At 46.8% G+C, this 14,853-nt stretch overlaps 1 protein-coding gene across 3 annotated transcripts in view; it reads right to left on the bottom strand.

The window, feature by feature from the left end:
- PMEPA1 (prostate transmembrane protein, androgen induced 1) overlaps positions 1 to 11,997 on the bottom strand; it is a 78,710-nt gene extending 66,713 nt beyond the window's left edge. Inside the window, exon 1 of one of the 3 annotated variants that reach the window (XM_081917224.1) lies at positions 11,762 to 11,997. Coding sequence is in view for 2 of the 3 variants with exons in the window: in XM_081917222.1 (XP_081773348.1) it covers positions 4,812 to 4,914 (103 nt within the window). In the remaining variant the exon portion in view is untranslated. Of the gene's footprint in view, positions 1 to 4,811; positions 5,405 to 11,761 lie in introns of those variants that run through there. The other 2 variants (XM_081917222.1, XM_081917221.1) reach the window with 2 other exon arrangements.
- Between the last annotated feature and the right edge of the window lie 2,856 nt (positions 11,998 to 14,853).

The raw sequence follows: 14,853 nt of genomic DNA, 5'->3' as shown, positions 1-14,853 counted from the left end.
CTGAAGTGCAGAAACCAAGTTCCTCCTCTATTTCAAATCAGATCTTGTAGGCAAAGATTCCCCCCAAATCTTCAAAATTAACCTAAGTGTGGATTAACATGCATATACAGTAAATATGAGCATTTTAAAAAGAATATTTCATTCCCCATTGTGGAATCAGTTTGCAGAACTACAGGTCAGCATCTCATCAAAATGTGCTTGCAGCTAGATAATTCATGCCCAGGATTATTCAGCGTGGCTCAGTTACTTCTTAACACACTTGGGCTCTTAGCTTTACAAGGAATCAAATAGCTTTTTCACTACTCTTTCCAATGAATGCCTAAGAGTGGGGAAGTGGTTTTAATTCTTCTTTGAGGTGGGATAAGAAACCTGGGTGTAGGAGTATTTTAGATTAATGGATCTGGGGTAAAAAAAAAATGGTACCAATGACTACATGCATTCAATCACCGAACAGGTGAAAAAATCCTCTCCTGGGGTAGGTATTTAAGTCCCTAAAGAGACACCTCACATTAATCACTAGTTCAAGAAGAGTTAAAAGTTTTTAATAGCTTGGATTCCACAATATCAGATGATATCGTCATTGTGATTTAGCAAGCGGTGTTAGAAGCAGGCAGTGCTTCTTGTTCATACTTACCTGGGAGTAAGTCCCATTGAAGTCAAAGAGGCTCACTTCTGAGTAAGTGGTTGCACTCTTCTTAAGAGAGTCAATGTGCAGCTCAACTCTATGAACTTTTATTCCCCAGAGATACCACTAGTTATTCACAGGGCTTACTCTCAAATAAGTGCATAGTACTGTTGAGTAAAGCCGACACTCCTTAACGGATCCCTACCTCATTATTCATAGCTTTTTACCCACAGACTAATTCACCAAGACAAAAAGCAAAAGGAATATTGAAAATTCATATATTGAATAACATTGTAAACTGAGCTCTATCTTCAAAGTGCCAAGGAATCATTTGAAAGAGAACAAATTGTTCCAAACAGGAAACTTTTCCTGTGTGTCATACGAGACTTTCTCTTCCAGCAGAATGTTGAGAGCAGATACTTATCCCCCCATTTTTTTTGTTATACCTATTTCTATACTTTTTCCAGTGACTATCAATTAAAATTAAAAGTTTTACTTTCTCAGATGTAGGGTGGGGGAGATGGGTTTGGAAGTCCATTCATTTTTTGTGTCAAATGAGAGAATCACAAAAAAACTACCCATATTATCTGCAGTAGGGAGTTTGCTCAAATCAGGATAGATTAGATTCAGTAATAATAATGTTAGGATAGCCAGGCAAACCAGCTTTGTACTAAAATATACGAATGTTTGGTTTTATATGGAATCAATGTTTAAGTCCTGTTTGAGTTCCAAGTGCAGAGAAGCATGCCAGATTTCTCAAAATATAGCTTAAGAATTTTCAGACCTAATCAGTTAAACTCTCAAGTAGTATATGCTGCTGTTAGGAGCCCAGAAATAGCAGGAAAAGCCAGGTATTCTAATATATTGGCATTAATAGGAACCTTCCATACAGCTGTATGTTTTGTTATAAAAATGGAAATTCGCTTTGTTAGGAAGACCATAGCCTGACCACTGCAACATGCTTTGCAAGATTTTAAGATTGATGCAAGATACTTGGAAGTAGGTCTAAATGATTTTGATGGGTCTTACTCCCAAGCAAGTATGGAATACAGTATGTACAAACTGCAGCCCACTTATATTTTGCCAATAACTCCCAAAGTCCCATACAGTTTAAAATTAAAGCAGATTCTAGCCCTAAAAAATAAATAAATCCATGACACATAGAACTGTCGGGTTTCTGAACAGTCTGAATATCTAGATAGAACATGATAAGTTTTTAAAATAAGACTTTTCCTTTTGAGCCAGACTAGGGTTAATAACAAACAACAAAAAGGAGAAAATGTCACAGGTGATTTAATTCCTACAAAACGTTTTTAAAGAAACTGCCCATCAAAATAAGTTTGCTGGGATATTCCCTTCTTCATTTCACTTTGGCCTCTAAAGAACTAAAGAATGTGTGTATATATATTAGTATTTTGAATGCAGTTAGTACTGATGCTAACCCTTGCAGGTCGAATTGCCCTGAGTACCACTACTTCAGAGGTGAGAAATGAACTCTATTTGGATCAGCAGACAAGTAAATTAACAAGACTGCCTCCATGTCAGCCAAAACATCATTATGGCTGATTAGCTGAGAGAGTAAGGGACTGAAAATAAAAGTGATGAATTTGAGACAGAAAGAAGAAGAAACCATGCATTGAGGGACATGGGGATCTGGCATCCTGTTACACAGTAGACTTAAGTCCCACACATATCTTTTTATGAGCTGGGAATTTTCCAGCAGGTGAATAGTCCAAACCCCCAGTTTAAAGATCAGGAATGAGATTTGGGAGGTGGGCGGTGGAGAATCCATCTTAATTGCTGTGGTATTAAGAGAGATAATCAAATTTTCTATGGACATTGATCTTTTTAATTTACGGAAACACCTCCAATAGGAGAAAGACCCCTCCCACAATCAGTATTAGGAAAACGACCTGCGCTGTCTGGGAGTCTAGCTAGCTCACCACCAAGGGCACAGGCACATTCACCAGTAATGAGGATATCAGGATTTTGTGATGCTTGGATCTTTAACAAGTTCTGCGATATTTATTTTTTATAAAAAAAAACTTGCCAAAAAAAAAACAACAACAGAGGGGGAGGTGGTAATCATCACAAAAGTGGAACTGTCAAAAATATTCCGGACCTGGGTGTCTCCTGAGATTAGAGAATTTAGCTCTTGAGTGTAACATTGCAGAGTGGTAAGGACAATCCCAGACTGTATTTTACTGCTTAGTGATTTAGTTCGTTTCTCCCACCTCTCTCTCTCTCTCTCTCTCTCTCTCTCTCAGATACTTTAAGGTACCTAGTCCATAAATACAGGGGCAGAAATCATGCTATTTCATTTGGTATCACTGGCTCTTAGACAACACATTTAGTTAGCCAGCTTTATAGGCACTTTATAGACAGAGACACTCAGGGAGTGGGGGGGGGGGGGAAGCAACTCTGTCTGACTTACCCTTTCTAAAGGCTAGACAGAGCTGTAATCTACTTCTCAGACCTAGCGATTACTATTTATAGGCACAAATTCTAGTTCGCTGGACATAACATTTGCATTCTTACCACACAGACACACACACACACACACAGGACTAGGTGATGAGACAACTTAATTGCTGAACTATTATCCTGTAATTTCATGGCGGGGTGTGCCGCTGCACCGTTCCACTAACGTTGCTAATTCACCACCGTCCTCTGCTGCGGTTCAAAAGGCATCACAGCAGCCGATTAAACATTTTGGAGCCGGTATATGAGAGTTCTGCGTCCTGCTGGATCAGACCAAAAAGGTCCATCTTAAACAACACCCCCCCCTTCCCCAGTATTCTGTTTCCAGCCACGTACAGTTACCCGCAAACTCGCGTGCAGAACACAAGCACCTGGTTGCCAGAGGTAGACTGCTATTCGACACGGGAGCTCTATTTAGCCACAATGCTCAGCCGCTTTGACCGGCCCTCCATTATGATACGGTCTAACCTTGTTTTTCCTTCCTTTTCAAAGGGTCTCCCGAAAGAGCCTTCCGAATCGTTGCAAAAGGCGGGTGCCAAATGCACAAATGCAACCGGAGGAAGGAAACGGGCTCAAAGCTTAGGGGTTTTGGAGAAGAGAAACTGGGATGTGAGGAGCGTGTGTGTGATTGCTTTTGGGGGGGGGTGGAGAGAGAAAAGGGGTCCCGATCTGCAGCGGATTGCAGCAGGGCAATAAACCGCAGGGCAGCCACGGCGGTCATAAGAAAGCGGAGCGCGTCGGTGTGTTGTTCTGGGAGGAAAGGGCTCCCGGGGTTGCTCGCTGGATTCTCCAGCCGAGCATGTGCTTTAAATAGCCTGAACAGGCTGTTTCACCGTCTGGCTTAGGAAGCAGACAAAAGCTCCTAGGGGCGATGGAGCTCACTGGCTGGGATCGCGCGGCCGCTTCGCTCCTCCCCGGCCCCCTTCGCCTCTCTCTCCGAAGGGGAGACCCGGCCGCGCCGCCGCCAAAGCCGGAGAAGAGGCTGCTCCGCCGCCCGCACCACTCCGGAGGTGGGCTTTACGCACGCGGAACGCGCGGATCAATATTGCACCGACTTCCCCCCGGGTCTCCTTTCGGGTCTCTCGCCGCCCACCCCCCTCCTCACCCCATCCAGCCGGCGTCCCCGTCCCCTCCCCGGGAGCCTCGCACCGTCCCGCCCCGCCGGCCAAAGGAGAAGGGCAACGTTAAGACGGGAGGAAAAGATGTCGAGTTGAAGTTCAGATCCTAAAGAAGCCAAATGCCAGCGAACTCCGGGACTCGAGAAAGCAACTCTTTTGAGGTCCCTGGGAGAGGGTCTCCAAATCGCATTTTTGGGAAGCTGGAAAATTTGCAGGGAGCCACGTTACAAGGGGGGGGGTCTCTTTTTTTTGCAACTGAATAAAGGAAAATAAAACTTTGGGGCACCCGAACACACACACACACACTAAGTGGGGAAACAGAACATACCCGCAAGTCTTAAAATATCTTGTTTTCAAAAAACACAACAACAACGAAACCCTTCGATATTATTATTTTTTTGCAGCGCGAAATGAAATAATCGCCCAAAGCGCAGAGAAGGCGCCGCGTTTGGGAACCCAGCAAAGGCGAGCGAGGAGAGCCCGAGACGCCGCTTCTCTCTCCGGCCCCAAAGAAGGCGACAGGAGGAGAGTTTTTGCACACATGCAAATACACAAAGAGAGATACAGAATGGGAAAGAAGTACTTACTGATCTCCATACTCTGAAACAAAGACCGTTTGCAGTTGCATGTACAGGAGACATTGGGCTGGCTGGCTCCGGTTGTGCTGTTGAGACCCATCAAGTTATACATTTAAAAAAGAAGCGGAGAAACAAAGGACGGGAAGACTTCAGGGGTCTCTCCGGGCAGCACAACATAAAGACGGGATCTTCCTTCCAGGGGTTCGGCGGCGGAAGAAGAAGAAGAGTAGTAGTGGGGGGGGAATGGGAGGGGGGCAAATATAATTGATTAAAAAAAAACCCCTTTGGAGAGGAAGGAAGGAATGGGGGTGGGGGACACGCACCCTCCAAAAATATATTTCACAGGGTGCGGGGGGGGGAGGGATTCAAGTTTAGGGGGAAAAATGGGGAGCACTAGAGAGAGGAGATCTCAGCTCTCAGCTCTGCGGCTGGCCCCCTCCCCTCCATTGCCCCCCAGCCCCAGAAGTTCGCGGACAGAGCCGGGTGGGAAAGGGACTTGCTACTTTGTTTCTATCGGTGTGTGCCTCCCTCTTTCTCTCGCCTGCCCAGGCAAGATCTTAGTAACTCCCTCCTCCTCTTCTCCCCCCCCCCCGCACTCCTCCTCCTCCTCCTGCTGCTCCTCCTCCTCCTCCAACCCCCCCGCCCCCGCCCTTTGCTCCTCATTCAAGTCCAAGGAGATCCAGTTTCATAGGGGAAAGAGGAGGGGGGAGAGCAGACAGACGGGGTGACGTCAGCGCTAGACTGGTGCTGCCCTTTCCAGCGGGCGGGGCGCGAGCGGCGCAGAGGGGGCGGAGGGAGCCGTAAGGGAAGAGGCGAGGGCGGGCGGGGGAGGTTGGCAGAGGGAGGGAGGAGGCGCGGGAGCGACAGGGCCTGCTACCCAATCGCAGGCGGCGTTTGCCTTCCAGCCCCGCCCTCCTCCAAGGCTCGGCGCTCCGCCTCTTAAAGGCAAACGCGCGCCGAGCTTTTCCCCTTCGGAAGGTGCTTCTCCGAGGAACCGACAGAGGGAGATGGGCTCCTCGCTGGTAGAGCAGCGATAAGGTTCTTATTTGTGAGCGGCGGACGAGGCTTTCTTAAGGTGCTTCAAGTGCTCACCCCCGGCGTCAAGGAGGCACAGTTAATATACTGCTAAGTGATGTGAGCGGTTTGCAAGAGCTGACCATGCCCGGAAATTGGGGATCCTCTGCAAAGTGATTTGGGGGGGGGTTGCACCTCTTCTTAGTTTATGTTAATGAAGCTGGTTTCCATCGGGACTGAGCTGGAGGGAGCGAGCCTGTGCGTGTCTTAGAGCGACATGGCTCCTATACATCCTATCCTTGTCTTCTCAGAAATCAGTTCCATTGAGCTTAGGTAAAGGGACCCCTGACCATTAGGTCTACTCGTGACTGACTCTGGGGTTGCGGCGCTCATCTCGCTTTATTGGCCAAGGGAGCCGGCGTACAGCTTCCGGGTTGTGTGGCCAGCATGACTAAGCCGCTTCTGGCGAACCAGAGCAGCGCATGGAAACGCTGTTTACCTTCCCGCTGGAGCGGTACCTATTTATCTACTTGCACTTTGACGTACTTTCGAACTTTTAGGTTGGCAGGAGCAGGGACCGAGCAACGGGAGCTCACCCCGTCACTGGGATTCAAACCGCTGACCTTCTGATCGGCAAGTCCTAGGCTCTGTGGTTTAACCCACAGCGCCACCCGCATCCCTTGTAATGAGGGCAAGAGGACCTCTTAAAATGTCTCATCTTTCAAAAAGAATTCCGAGCTCTTCAAATTATAAAGTATGCATTTCTCTGTAGCCTAGGAATCGCATTTTCATATTTGGATGCCATAAATGTGTGCATTTTTTTTGTCATACAACAACTCACAACCAACATGCAAGTCAAATGTTCAGAGTTCCAACAGCACGGTGCTCATTGAGAGATCCGTTTTCTAAGACAGTTAGCAATGGGCCAACTATGTAGGTATGGCTGGCTGGCAAATATCAGAAGGAAGGTAAATTTAATTCACAGTGGCCAGCTAGCATACCTTGTAGCACACCGGAAACTCCTATCTAGCACAACAGGTACAGCTGACTGTCCAGCTGTTGTCAACAGCATTGGGTCACCCTACAGCACTTTGGGTAATATGTGAGAGCCAATCTATGCCTGAAGTAGAATGAGGGGATAGACTGGATTGGTAGAATTCTGGGATGAACAGATGAGATGTCATGTTTTTGAATCTCCCTGTGTGTGTGTGTTCTGAATTGTTTTGAGTGGTCTGAAAGTTTATAATGGTGTGATTATATTGTTTTATTTATAACTAGCAGCCACATGCCCAGCACTGCTTGGAAAACTAAGAACCCCCCCAACCCCCCAAATCAGTACTGTTTTGAAAGGTTCAGCCTGTCATCTTCATTCAAAATGGAGTCCATTTGCATCCAAACTTAAGATAGCAACCTGCTCTTGATCTCAGGAACCATTATGCAAAATTTGGTGACAATTATCTTAAGAGTTGCCTAAATGCATAGGGAACAGACAAACAAAATTGCAAAATATATAGTAGATAACGGTTGGATGCCCTGGGAAAAGCGGTATAAGTAACAACAACCAACACCTTTTGGAAGCCATGCAGAGTGGCTGGGGCAATCCAGTCAGGTGGGTGAGGTACAAATAAAAAAACAATTATTAATAGTATTTTTAATTTAGTATTCATAACATTTCCCCTGATATTTACTATATTTGAGGATCATAGCTGTCAAGTGTCCCTTATTTGAAGGGACAGTCCCTTATTCCAGCGCCATGTCCCGCCGCTGTCCCTTATTGATGGATGTCCCTTAAATGATGTCCCTTAAATCATGTCCCTTAAATTTCAAAGGAAGCAGCTCCTCTCCCTCCCTCCCTCCCTGCCGGCCAGGGAGGAGGGAGGCTCCAACTGTGTTGCTTGGCTGTGTTGCTCACCCAATAAGAAGTCTAAGAACGACTGGGGGTGGAGCTTGCATGCCTTGTGCTGATCAAATCGGCTGCGTTCCCTGGGGACTCGCCTTTGCTCAGCGCTTCCCAGCGGAGAGGTGACAGTGTTTTTTCTTGAGGCTTCGTTTGGCTGCTGGTTGGGCTTTCTGCCTTTGGCTCAGAGGGGCTCAGAAGTTGAACATACCTGTGCTGAGTGCTCGGATCAGAATCGGATGGATATATCATCGACGGCCCACTCACCCTTGCCGGCGAAAAGTTCTGTCTGGAGCCGAGGCACATGGTGGGGGAAAAGGAAAGGAGATCTCGTGGGAGGGGGGGAGGCTGTGTGTGTGTGGCTAGTTAATGCAAGCTGAGGGGTGTTTTGAATGCTGGATGCCATTTTGTTGCACGTGCTGCTGCAAACTTTGCAGTGCAAAGCCAGGCCGCAGAGCCATCTTAAGTTGAGGCTGCATAGGCCTTGTGGTGCATGTGATTCAGATTCTATTCAGTTGAACCTCTGGTTACAAAGTTGGTTGGACAGTGTTCTCGAAGCTACCAGCATGAGTTTGACCAGACTGCAGGAGGACAGGAAGACTGGAGTGGCTAGAACAGGTGAGGCTGCAGGTCCCTTAATTTGGCTGCTGGTCCCTTATTTTCAAATCTGTAAGTTGACAGCTATGGTGAGGATGTTTTTTTTTAAGGGCGCAGTCCCATACTCACCTGAAAATGAGCTCCCATTGGTCTCAATAATGCTTACTTCCGTGCAGACATATATAACATGGTAGTGTAAATAGGTGTGCGTTTTTAAAAAAATGCAAACTCCCACCTACAGTTTTTTTAGGTGGTGCAGTCCAGAATTCTACTGCCTCAGGCTACCAGCTCGTTCTGTGTAATGTGCAGGTTGGTCAGGGAAGCTAGAGGCAGAAAACTACTGGGACCAGTACTGGCATGGGGTCCCAAAATGCTTTTTCTGTGTGTGTCTGTGTGTGTGTGTGTGGTAGAGCTGTGTGACAGCCTGGTGACAGCCACAGATCGCTGGCTGGAGACATGGAGAGAGAAAGACTGTAGAGAGACCCAGTCTCTTAAAAAATAAACAACAACAGAAGCAAACCACAGTTACCTTGCTCTTAGCAGACAAGTGCACCCGGGATAAAATAACCCTGGAAATGATGCCTATCTTTGTGCTAAGATTTAGTCCAAAATTATTTCTGTCCACCCTTAGCTGAGAAATAAACCTGTCGGAAGAAAGGCATGTATAATAATAAAAAAATTGCTGATGTAAGCTCAGCCATAGCAGTGCGAACAAGCTGCTAAAATACTTGGCAAATCCTGTTACTCAGAGATAAAGACAGCTTTGGGTTCTCTTGTAAAAAGAAGGGGATGCCTCCTCCATAATTCTTCATAGCTATGATTTGCTGCTTGCAAATAGTTAAAGGGTCTTTATCTTGCTCCTTCTCCCCCTAGAGAACCAACAATGCCAAATGTGGAAAAGTACAAGGTGATTTTTTTTTAAGGGCTCATAATGAAATGGCATGAAAAAAACCCTAAAATTACTTGCAAGCCTACGGAAATTATGAAGCACCAAGCATGGTCTTTCTTAATGTTAAGTGTGAACTTTCATTGCCTTCCGTGGAAAATGGGATTTAAAAATAGTATTAAACAAGTTTCTAACAGTCTCCCAAGTTTGTTTGGAAACTGGCTCTCGCTGATGAAAAGGCTTTTTTGAACATGAACAGGCTCCCAGAAGATTGTTTAATCTTCACACTTTTGCCACCTGACAGTCTATGCCCAGCTTCAACAATACTTGATAATCCGGTGGGGATGAGACGAAAAGTCTTGTATCACAGAGAACAAATGTGATTTAAGAAGCTTAGCAGCTGAAAGGTTGTGAATTATCTTAGGGCTAGAGAGCGAAGAGGGAAACTTACTAGGTGACTCTTAACGGGCTCTCAGGTGATGTTCCTCCACTATCCCTCTGTGGCAAACCTGAACACCGACTGAATCGAAAGCAACTGCTTGCAGTTAAGGCAAAATGCTGGCACTCACACCCACCAACGCTATGCCAATTCACTCCCAACTTATAGACACTGAGAATTAATGGGACATAAATTTGTCAATGCCAATTTGAAATCTAGGTTTGATTTTTTAAAAAAATGGGAAATGTTTGAATTTGTAATTTTTTATTTTTTAAAATTGTTGTTTATGGGTGGACTTAAGTGCCACACTATTACAAATACTCTGTGTAAGCATATCGGCTTTCCAGACTGAATGATGCTCCCCTTCCGCCTGCTCAGTTTTAGGGGGTTTTCCTGACAGGCCCCCCCCCCCGGGAAGCCAACTGTGGTTGGCACAGAGGGAGGAGGGAGGGGGGGAAAGCCCTTTTGTACAAGCAGAAGCCCTTGCAAGGGGCTTCATTAGGCAAATTCCATCCATGTTTCTAGAAAAAAACCAATCCGTGAACAGAGTTCAGAAAAATGGCAACCAAACTGATCACAGGGCTGGAGAGACTTGAAAGCCTGCAACGTATTGGAGCTTTTTCACTTAGAGAAAAGGCTGAGAAAGAGGAGACCAGATAGAGGTGACTAAAATTGTGCATGATGCAGAGAAAGTGCGTACAACACGCAATAATTAAATCCTGGAGCCATCCAGAGAATGTGGAAAGATTCATCATTAAAATGGTTGGGGTATATTTAGATCCTCTGGCGCAGGCAATGAAAGGTCTTGGAGCTTCTCTGGTTAACTGGACATACTCATTTCAGGCAGAGAACAGAGCATTGTAAACAGGAGCACACAACTCTGTCCTCCCAACAGCTTCTCACCACTCCTCAGTATCTGCTGCCTGAGGTGGTTGCTGCACCCTGCCTAACGGTAGGGTCAGTCCTGCAGCATGCCAGAACCTCAGGTGCTTTAAGTAGCAGGGTCCGCTGCCCCCCCCCCCCCGGGGAAAAACTAGGCTTTATTTCACCTGGGTCAGAGACCCAGTTTGGCACACGCCACCATGGGCAGAGGGGGCAGCTGCCCTCCCCAAATCAAGTAACTAAATAAAAATACTGAACTGACCAATTGTGTCACAGATAGCTTGGTTCTGCCCCCCCCCCAGCATAAAGCCTGCCCTCCTAAAATAAATCCTGCCCACACACATTTGCGTACACACACATAGAGGCTGGGAGCCTCAGTGGTACCCTTCTGTGGCGTCACCCGGGCCAAAAAATCCAGCTAGTCCCCTTGTATCTATGGCACCCCAAAAACATCCCCATGACAAGAGATGGAAGCTGGTGTTCTCTTTCTGCATTGGTTCTCCACTTCCCAGGACTACTAATTCTTGGAAGCCATGTTGAAAATCTACCAAGAACAATGGGAACAGGGATTTGTTTCAGTTTGGGGCCAGCTCCCCAAAATGGTTTCTTCAGGCTTGTCCTCTGTGACCATTGCCACCAATTATACTGAATTGTACCATTGGTCTATCTCGCTCAGTACTGTCTACACCAGGCATCCCCAAACTCGGCCCTCCAGCTGTTTTGGGACTACAACTCCCATCATCCCTAGCTAACAGGACCAGTGGTCAGGGATGATGGGAACTGTAGTCCCAAAACACCTGGAGGGCCAAGTTTGGGGTGCCTGGTCTAGACACTGACTGGTAGTAGCTCTGTAGGGGCAAATTGAACCCATGACCTTCTGTGATCAAAGCAGGAGCTGTTCCTCTGAGCTACAGCACACTGCTCCGTTGTATGCAAAACTCTCTCTCCCCCCCTGCACCCTGCCCTTCCCCCCTCCCTGCCCTTCATCCTTGGCTTTGACCCGACACCTCACCTCTCGGCTGTGCTTGCAATTTAAAGCAATCGGCTGCCCAGAGAGCCTGAGGCTAGAACCTTAGAGCAATCGTGTTCTGAGCGAAATCCAAACCATATTAATTCATATACCACCAGCACATGTCTTCACACTTACAGTATGGGGCTGAGTCATAAATAAGTCACTGTGTTAACAAGACACATTTGCTCACGTTTCATCGGAAACCATTAAACGGTGACCTACTTACACTAACCTTGCCATTAACCATCGAGAAGGCCTCTCCGTCTTCTGTGTGGGGCCTTGTTGCTATTACGTGTGAAACAGGTCCAGGTCATGCTACAGACCCTCTCTTGCTCCTAAATCAGCGGCAATCCACAGATTCAGGCAGCAGCATTTCCCAGTCTTATTTGGAGATTCTGGGGACTGAACCCAGATGCACTGCCACTGAGATACAGCCTTCTTCCTGCTTCATCAACCTCTGCGGAGGAAAAATAGAATAATAGGAGCACTGCCATGTTTGAGAGGAGCTTGTGCCCCACCCTGGTCACCCCACCACTGTTACTACGCTTCCTTTTGCCCATGGCCAGGGCCAGATTTAGGTTTGACGAGGCCCTAAGCTACTGAAGGGAATGGGGCCCTTTATATGCCCAGCTGTCCTTTGTCAACAACAAATTGTCGCTTTTTTGTGTTGAATATATGCTATATGGTAATTTATGGACCTAATATATATCTAAAGCCATTTGCAGCTGTTGCTGTATGTAGATTTTGTTTTATTCATTTTTATGTACATCCAGGGTTTTCTTCCTTTAAATTTTTTGGGGGCCCCCAAGAGAGTGGGGCCCTAAACTATAGCTTGTTTAGCTTATACGCAAATCTGGCACTGCCCATGCCTGCCTCACACCTTCTTCGCCCGCCCCACTTTCTCCCCTTCCCACATTGCCCTGATCCCTCAATTTTCAGGTGGCAACAGGGAAGTGTTTTCTTTTCCTTTTCTTTTAAGGACCATATTTCTTCCACATGAACCAACCTGGACCCAGCATTCACCATCTGAGGCCCTTCTCTGTGATCTTCCACCAAGGGAGGTGCAGAAGGTGACAAGATCCAAATGGGTCTTTTTAGTGATGGCTCCTCACTTCTGGAATGCTGTCAACATGGAGGCATGTCTGGCACTATCTATCTATTTTTAGGCACAAGACAAAAAAAAATGTTTCTTTTTACCCAGATTTTTGGCCCTTAATCCAGACCTCTTGCTTGCTTGTCTTTTAGTGGTTTGTGTTGTATTATCTTTATATGTGTTTGTGTGTTATGAATGTGGTTTTAGGTTTTCAGTTTCTGTTGATTTTTTTTAATATTGGTTTTAATGTTTGCATCATTATTGTAAGTCATACCGCATCTACACCAGCCCATTACAGTTGCTGCAACAAGCAGAAAAGCCATTAAGTGGTCAGGCAATTTTCAACTGGTCTGTGTTTAACAAATCTAGACAATAAGCGATTTCAGACAGCCGGTCTGTTCAAAAACGCTTCTTGACTAATTTTGCTACGTTTGGACTTGGGAAGATGATGAAATATTTCAAGAAGGGGCTGTTTTATGACATCAGAGAAAGATAAACCCACATTTCCTGTGCTTCTGTCAGGTGTGGTGGGAAAATCATTGGGTAGCAGATACTGGCAGGCAGCAATCTCAGACAGTTCACGTGTCCAAACACAGAATAGTTGAACAGACTGGTGGTGTGAAAGTGCCATATTTCAGAATCTTCTACTCCTCTGTGCTTTCACTCTCTTTTCTTGCCAGAAGTGGAAGAGGCAGATGTCATATGTCTTAGTTGTTTAGTTTTTTAGTCGTGTCCGACTCTTCGTGACCCTATGGACCAGAGCACGCCAGGCACTCCTGTCTTCCACTGCCTCCCGCAGTTTGGTCAGACTCATGCTGGTAGCTTCGAGAACCAGGGGCACCGACTTATAAAAAATATTGGGGGGGCCCAAGACCTCCAAACCGCTGCTGCTGGGGGAACGAAAGGGGCGAGCCCCGGGCTGCCCCGACCTTAAGTGAACCTGTGAGGGCCCGCCCTTTGCGGCAGCCAATTGGCTGCCCCCGTGGGCGGTGAATATTAATGATGTATCATTTTTGTGCTTCATGCTGTGGCCACAGACATGTGATCTGATGGTGAATTTGGGGTGACCCAATGCAAAACTCCTGAGAATCCCTGTGGATCCATGTTTTGTAACCACGTTTTTGCACCATTGCAGCCCCAGGCAACAGTGGGTGTGTGATTTTTGGGGGGCAGGCTGTAGCCATGGACATGCTATGTGATCTGATGGTGAATTTGGGATGACTCAATGCAAAGATCCTGAGGATCCCTGTGGATCCATGCTTTTTAACCACATTTTTGCACCACTGCAGCCCCAGGCAACAGTGGGTGCGTGATTTTGGGGGGGCAGGCTGTAGCCATGGACATGCTATGTGATCTGTTGGTGAATTTGGGGTGACCCAATGCAAAGATCCTGAGGATCCATGTGGATCCATGCTTTTAAACCACATTTTAAGTGGGGAGGGAAGGAAAAACACAGAACGGACAAGGAGCACGAGAGGGGTGTGCAGAGAAGCAGCTGGCTAAGAATGCAGGGGAGGGGTATAACGGCAGGGAGGAAAGGAAGGCAAAAGTTTTCCCTCACCTACCCACCCAAGCCAGCCAGCTCCCGAGTGCTCTCTCTCTCTCTCTCTCTCCCCCCCCCCTGGAGCACAGAGACAACACTCTGCTTGCCTGGAGGGGAGGGGCTTTCCCTGCTCTTTGTTCCGTTTGAGCAAACACAGCAAGGAAACAGAGGAGGGTGGGCAGTAAGACCCTAAGGCAGAATGCAGGAAAGCAGCCGCTTCCTCTTTTTGAGGGAAAAATACGGTAATCATTTTCTTAAATTATTGGGGGGGGCGGAGCCCCCCAAACGAATTTTTGAGGGGGCTCGGGCCCCCTCAGGCCCCATGGAGTCGGCGCCTATGTGAGAACACTGTCCAACCACCTCGTCCTCTGTCGTCCCCTTCTCCTTGTGCCCTCCATCTTTCCCAACATCAGGGTCTTTTCCAGGGAGTCTTCTCTTCTCATGAGGTGGCCAAAGTATTGGAGCCTCAGCTTCACGATCTATCCTTCCAGTGAGCACTCAGGGCTGATTTCCTTAAGAATGGATCGGTTTGATCTTATGTCTTAGTTACCGACTGATAAAGTCTACAGTATGTACATGTCAGTATCATTCATAGGAACATAGGAAGCTGCCTTATACTAAGACCCTTGGTCCATCAAGCTCATTATTATTGTTGTTGTTGTTATTTGTACCCCGCCCATCTTGCTGG

This window comes from Podarcis melisellensis (genome assembly GCF_964234715.1).
Source record: "Podarcis melisellensis genome assembly, chromosome: 6".
Taxonomy (NCBI): domain Eukaryota; kingdom Metazoa; phylum Chordata; class Lepidosauria; order Squamata; family Lacertidae; genus Podarcis; species Podarcis melisellensis.
This window is presented reverse-complemented; position numbering and strand designations above follow the sequence as displayed.